The sequence below is a fragment of the Temnothorax longispinosus genome, chromosome 1 (genome assembly GCF_030848805.1).
Source record: "Temnothorax longispinosus isolate EJ_2023e chromosome 1, Tlon_JGU_v1, whole genome shotgun sequence".
NCBI classification, from domain to species: Eukaryota; Metazoa; Arthropoda; class Insecta; order Hymenoptera; family Formicidae; genus Temnothorax; species Temnothorax longispinosus.
The window spans coordinates 9,503,355-9,509,354 of NC_092358.1; the positions used below are offsets into that span (position 1 = coordinate 9,503,355).

Genomic DNA, 6,000 nt, shown 5'->3' on the forward strand with positions numbered 1-6,000 from the left:
TTTTATCGGCATGTTGGATAAGGCCGTAAGATTGCGATAATGCTTTACGGAAATTGCAAACGTGGTCTTGAAGTGTGGTTCATCCCAACAAGGAAACAATCGTCGGGTTCCATCCACTTGAATGTGTGGTGATAGCAAAAACCTTCCACAATTTAATACTTTTTATAATTGTCTTAAATAAAGTTATAGATATAATAATACATATATATATATATATATATATATATATATATATATATATATATAATTAAAGTATGAGATAAAGATTTAAATGGTATCATTATACACAAAAATTGAAAATATAGTTTTGTACAAATATCCTCAACGTGCAATTAATTAATTATTTTGAATATAGCGTATACAGAATTGATTATAAGTATTTCTGTATGTTAATAAAATGGAAATTATTATGTGTATAACAGTAAGGAATGATTACATTATAGATATTATATATAGATATATACAAGGTGTTATCAAATTCTCGTGCTCACTAATTACACAGCAATATTCTTTATAAAAAATTGAGTTGAAACGTACTAAGCCATTTTTTCTATATAATGCTTAGTAAAATAGTAATTATTGAGTAAAGTCAATCCAACCAGTACTGTCTTTTATAGCCGAGCGTATGTCAGTGAGCTGCGTCCCTTAGTGTGCGCTCATACTAGCTGGTGCGCTGCTCACTGACGTACGGCCGGTCATCGACATATACTACTGGACGGCGCATACCACGTGAAAATGATATCTATCTCTTTCCATCCAATATTGTAATATCTGTTGAAAAGAGTCAGAGATTGGGCCGCACATGCGCTCTATCCTTTTCTATGACGCGGACCATTGTTATATATGCAAACCAAGATTGATTATTATATACATTTGACAAGGATATTTAAGAACAAAGACACATAAGAGAATTATTATAAAATTTTATTATTAATTATAACATGCACTCTTTACGTTGTAGGAGTTTTGGAATATTAACGATTTTAATATAATATGAAATATACCAAATATATCAAATCATACAAGAACAATAGTAATATTAATAATATGAAACTAATAAAACTACTAATGAAACTAATAAAAAGAATATAAGTAACATTCACAAGTAATATCTAATTAAGAATAAACAAAAAAAATGTAGCAAAAATATTCAAAATTAAAAGAGATATTTGGCATCAATATATTAGCCGCATTATTGTTTTCAAATGATTTGAGATACTATACACCAAAATTTATACATATATAATTTTCAGTTTAGATTGATCAAACTAAAAATTGAAAATGATTTATTTGATCTTTAATTTCAGACGAACGTATTTGTATCTTGCGTTGAATTTCTGCAATTTGTTGTTCATCAGTTATGTATTTTTGTTGTTCCAAATGAATGAGTATCTGAAACAAAATTTATTTTTTACATTCATATTAAATAATTTACAATTATTTCACAATAAAAGTTAATTTTAACATATTATTGCACAAAAACGTTTTTAACGTAAATTACGTGCTATCGCGCACGTGCGTATGATATTTCTGCGAACATGCCATATGCACATTCATATATTTATACAAAAAAATAAAATTTCTTTCCCATCCACGCCTCTCTTCCTCTCACATACATACACACACGTACGTCTTAACACACTCATACGTACGCACGTTCTCTTCTTTATTCTTCTGATTGTGTGTGTGTATATGTGTGCGTACGTCGCATGCGTGTGGTATATATTTGGTTTTATTTTACTTACTTTATTAAGGTGTTTTTTAGAATATACATGGTTAATGATGTCCGTTAATGCTAAGATTATACTGATATTTCTGTAAGAGCAACAGAGATGTTTATAATTATATTAAAAATGTATCTATTAAAAAAAGCAGTGTTTATTTATAAAAAAATATAATTACTTGGGTTTTATTCGCTCAAGATTCACTAAAATCTTCGTAAGGATAGAATAGTTGTTAACATGCTTTGCAATAAATGTATGAAAAATATTTATATAAGAACGGATAATTGCAGTATCTTTATGTGTCGTAAGATTCCATTTATCGAACATATACGGAAGGTGTTCTAAAAGAATAGAAGAATATCGAGTACAAGTTAGGTATGGTAGAAGCTCATATCGTTTATCTCCCATCCATTTATGCGTTACGATGTTCCACACAGATATATTTGCTTCTAATAAACCTTTACAAAATATCCATTCTTTCCACTCTGGTGAATGTCTATTAATTTGAAAAAAGAAATAAAAACGTATATACAAAAATCTTGCTTGTTGTTTGTATTTCGGTGAGAAAATGTAACTAGCACGGTGTGAATTGCAAGAAATGTGCTCAATTAGCGATGAGTATACTGCAGATACTTACATGCTTAGAGGATTTTCGAAATGCGATAGTAACTTTCTTTTGGCCATTTCCAAGCACGGACCATGACGGAAAGTACATGCCCATTTTAGGATTTCTTGTCTTAAACATATAGTAAGGTCATTCTTCGGTATAAAGTTTTCAGATTTTAGTATTTCAAAAAGTCCATCCAACAATTCTTTCAAATTTTGCTAAAATAACATGAATTATAAGAAACGTACCTAATGTCTGTGCGCGCGTTTAATGTTTTTCAAATTTTTTATAAAATTAATATCCATGTACAAAAAATGTTTAATATACAATGTATAAAACAAGAAGTAAAAAATAATTTTGAAATTACACACGTCTATACAAAGACAATAGTTAATAAGTTATGTTTTTTATTAAATAATATATACGCTTTATATACCATAATGTTGAAACCAGTTGCGTTTGTATCAAATGGAATCACATTCGATACATATTCAAACATTTTGATCATAGGATACCATGCAACGTAATCTGTCTCTTGCCGTAAGTAAGTTGTCAGTTCCCAGAACATAGAAATATTGAGCTGGCGTGCAATCATGAAGTGAAACACGTCATCAATTATTTTAGCACGATTGATGACACTTATATGTTCATATTCTTCTGAATTCAAGTAATGTGCAATTTGGTGCAAGTTTTTATTTTCATAGCTAATGCGATAATATCCTGTTGTACAATAAGCAGATTTGTATTGATCTATATGCATGCGATTAAATTTAAGAAAATATTTCCCAATTATTTTCTTTCAGTTTTTTATATTACAAGAACGTCAAAGCAGTATACCTACTATGGAAATGATTACATATTATGCACATTTATCTTACTATTTTAGTGATTATTTTACTGATAATTTAAAAAACTTAATTGGAGATTTAAAGTGTAAATGTATAGCAATTTGTATTTTATTTACTTATTTTATTCTTTTGTATTATAAAAATAATTTTGAAACAGTACACAATATGTATACCATTTCAAATACATATAAAATAATATTTTATACAGAATTATATCATATACTACTATACCTCTCTTCATGCAACATGTGGAATATTTTTGATATTTATAAGTAAATAGCAATAAGTACTCAATACACGAAAGTATGATCACGTGAAATATTGAAATGTGTATGATAAGTTTTTTGATAAATATTTACCAGCTTGCTGAATGTCGACCATTACCCAATCATCTTGAAAATTGTAATCCAAATATGAAAACGTTTGTGGTTTTACTTGTATTCTGATATTGTTAGGCAAAACAGACTTTGTAATTATCCTTGTAGGTATCCACCATTTACCGTAATGTGTTTTATTAAGACATTGCTTCATCGTTCCGTAGGAAGAATTTTTTTGTGTCCAAGTCAAGATAGGATAATGCCTGTTGTTTATCCAAGCTGAGAAATCATATCTTGATATGTTAAACAGGTATTCATCAGCTAGGTCTTCTTGTATGGACCAAAATTGATAAGGAGCCAGTGAGCTATGCACGCTAAATTAAAAATTTTATTAACAGTGTTTGTTTATTGACAACTAATGATATTATCAATTGAATATAAAAATATATAAAAGTACAACTTAACTTCTACATTGTATATATTATACTCTGTAGTCTGTACTATAGTTACATATTACAAATACATATAACATGTTGTACAATATCTGTGTTAAACATTATAATTTATATTATAATTTGTAATAATTTGCAATTTAATATCTAATCAGTTTAACTTTTAAAAATAATAGTTTGTTAAAGAATATTGGAATTCGCGGAATGATATAAAAATTATAGAAATAGGAAGACGAGAGGAAGAAATTCAAATGTTACAAAATGTTAAAAAATTAAAAATAAAAAGAAGGATACAAAACAGTAGGATTAGATACAATTTACTTACAATCAAGAAAAAAGAAAGTGTTGGAATAACACTATAGAATATTCAGAGATGTAGCAAAAAATGCAACAAAAAATGAGAAACTTTTTTTGTGGAAATTTGGCAGCTATTATAGCTATTTCTGTTTTTATAATATGTAATTATTATAATATAGTTGTTACTCACTACTTATATAGATATGAACGAACACCACTTCGGAATACTTCAGTGGTCATTACATTTTGGAGCATCCGTAAAACAATAGGTGCTACAATGAAAGATATATAAAGTGTATTCAAATATATATAATAAAACTAAATTTCTTTTTTATATTCTTTCTTTTTATTCAACGACATTTATTTTTGCAAATTTGAATATAATTGTTTAATACATATATAATGTTACCTTTGATGTAACGAGGAAAATTGAAAAGTGAATTGGTCTCCGACAGATTATTCGTTAATGGGGGATTCATATTAAAGTAAAAATCCAAATGAAGAGACTCGTATTGATTCCGAACTATAAAGAAATCCATTATTCCAGAATTAATGAGGATCTAAAAACAAAGTTTTACAAGTGAATATACTTATATCAGTATTAGATCAAATGATATGTCCATATGGTCTAGTGCGTACTGCTGCACACTATATACGTCTTTGTTAAAAAGTTTTTTACTTTCTATAACTAAGTTTGGGAATAATAAGGAATTGTTAAAATATAATATAAATATAAAAAATATCAAAACAATTAATTAATAAACAAATTTTTTACAAGATATTTTTGTATTATTCTGTTTCAAATGTATTTATAAAATTTGCCTCAAATTTCTCTTAATACAGACTTTGTAAAAGTTTGAATGTCTATAATATCCACATCTAAGTTTGTAGAAGTAAAAACAAATAAAAAGTTTAAATTAATAGTCTTTAATATTTCTGCGATGATAAATGTAAAAACCTTATCGACAGCTTCTTCTGCGAATATAGTGGCAAGACCGTCATGTAGCCAAAAAAAAGACCATCGTGATGAACTAATTGCGTTACCGAACCATTGATATGCTATTTTAAGTGCTACACCACGTGCGACTTCTATTTTACGCATTACTGGATCTAATTGCTCATCATGGATAAGATCCATTTCCCTATATGTTATAATAATTTGTATAATTCATATTATATCAAGTTGTAAACGTGTATTATGGACTTTAATTGATACATTAATCGCAGGAAAGTAATGTATATGATTATTTCCGGAAATTTTGAATAATACAGATTAGTCATTTGATAGATTTCATTATGTCTTCTGAATTATATATTACCTGTGAAAAATGAGTCCGCACTTCGATGTGCCATCTTGTGGAAAGTTTGGAATTGCAACATGATCCATTTTTGGAATTTCTATTCCTTGAAATTCAGTTTCCAAGTGCGACGTGACGCTTTCAATAACTCGCTTTGCCAACTCAAAAAAGTGATCTTTAAGATATTTTCTGCACCACAAATAAATATTTTTATTAATGCGAATGGGGATATAATTCGTCACTGCAATCGCAACGTGATAAGTGGCTATTGGAGGAGTAGTTAAGAAGTGTGTCCACTTTAAACTGTGATCTGTATAATTTTGATCTGTATAATCTTGATCTGTATAATTCATTCTTATCGGCATATTGGATAAAGCTGTAAAATTACGATGATGCTTTACAGAGATGGCAAATGTGGTTCTTAATTGCGGATCGTCCCAACAGGGAAATAATCGTC

General features: G+C 28.2%; 2 protein-coding genes across 2 annotated transcripts; both read right to left on the reverse strand.

Moving 5' to 3' along the window:
- Positions 1-1,072: 1,072 nt before the first annotated feature.
- On the reverse strand, positions 1,073-3,862 carry LOC139812248 (aminopeptidase N-like). Its single transcript, XM_071776943.1, has 6 exons — positions 3,539-3,862; positions 2,768-3,051; positions 2,362-2,549; positions 1,903-2,220; positions 1,746-1,815; positions 1,073-1,392 (listed from the first exon to the last, which is right to left on the reverse strand). Exons 1-6 carry the CDS (start codon positions 3,708-3,710, stop codon positions 1,264-1,266), a joined length of 1,161 nt encoding a protein of 386 aa, XP_071633044.1. The 5' UTR covers positions 3,711-3,862; the 3' UTR covers positions 1,073-1,263.
- Positions 3,863-4,414: 552 nt separating this feature from the next.
- Positions 4,415-6,000, reverse strand: LOC139812253 (aminopeptidase N-like). The gene is made up of 4 exons (XM_071776956.1): positions 5,565-6,000; positions 5,204-5,387; positions 4,655-4,805; positions 4,415-4,517 (listed from the first exon to the last, which is right to left on the reverse strand). The coding sequence occupies exons 1-4, from the start codon at positions 5,906-5,908 to the stop codon at positions 4,435-4,437; spliced, it is 762 nt and encodes a 253-aa protein (XP_071633057.1). The 5' UTR covers positions 5,909-6,000; the 3' UTR covers positions 4,415-4,434.

Bases quoted from the DNA above. Each gene is read 5' to 3' on its own strand.
- LOC139812248 (XM_071776943.1), bottom strand. From the start codon at position 3,710: ATGAAGCAATGTCTTAATAAAACACATTACGGTAAATGGTGGATACCT. The intron at 3,052-3,538 runs GTAAATATTTAT...ATTGTACAACAG, and splicing joins GGTCGACATTCAGCAAGCTG to GATATTATCGCATTAGCTAT. The intron at 2,550-2,767 runs GTATATAAAGCG...ATGTTATTTTAG, and splicing joins CAACTGGTTTCAACATTATG to CAAAATTTGAAAGAATTGTT.
- LOC139812253 (XM_071776956.1), bottom strand. From the start codon at position 5,908: ATGCCGATAAGAATGAATTATACAGATCAAGATTATACAGATCAAAAT. The intron at 5,388-5,564 runs GTAATATATAAT...TATAACATATAG, and splicing joins TGCGGACTCATTTTTCACAG to GGAAATGGATCTTATCCATG. The intron at 4,806-5,203 runs GTTTTTACATTT...CTTTGTTTTTAG, and splicing joins CAGAAGAAGCTGTCGATAAG to ATCCTCATTAATTCTGGAAT.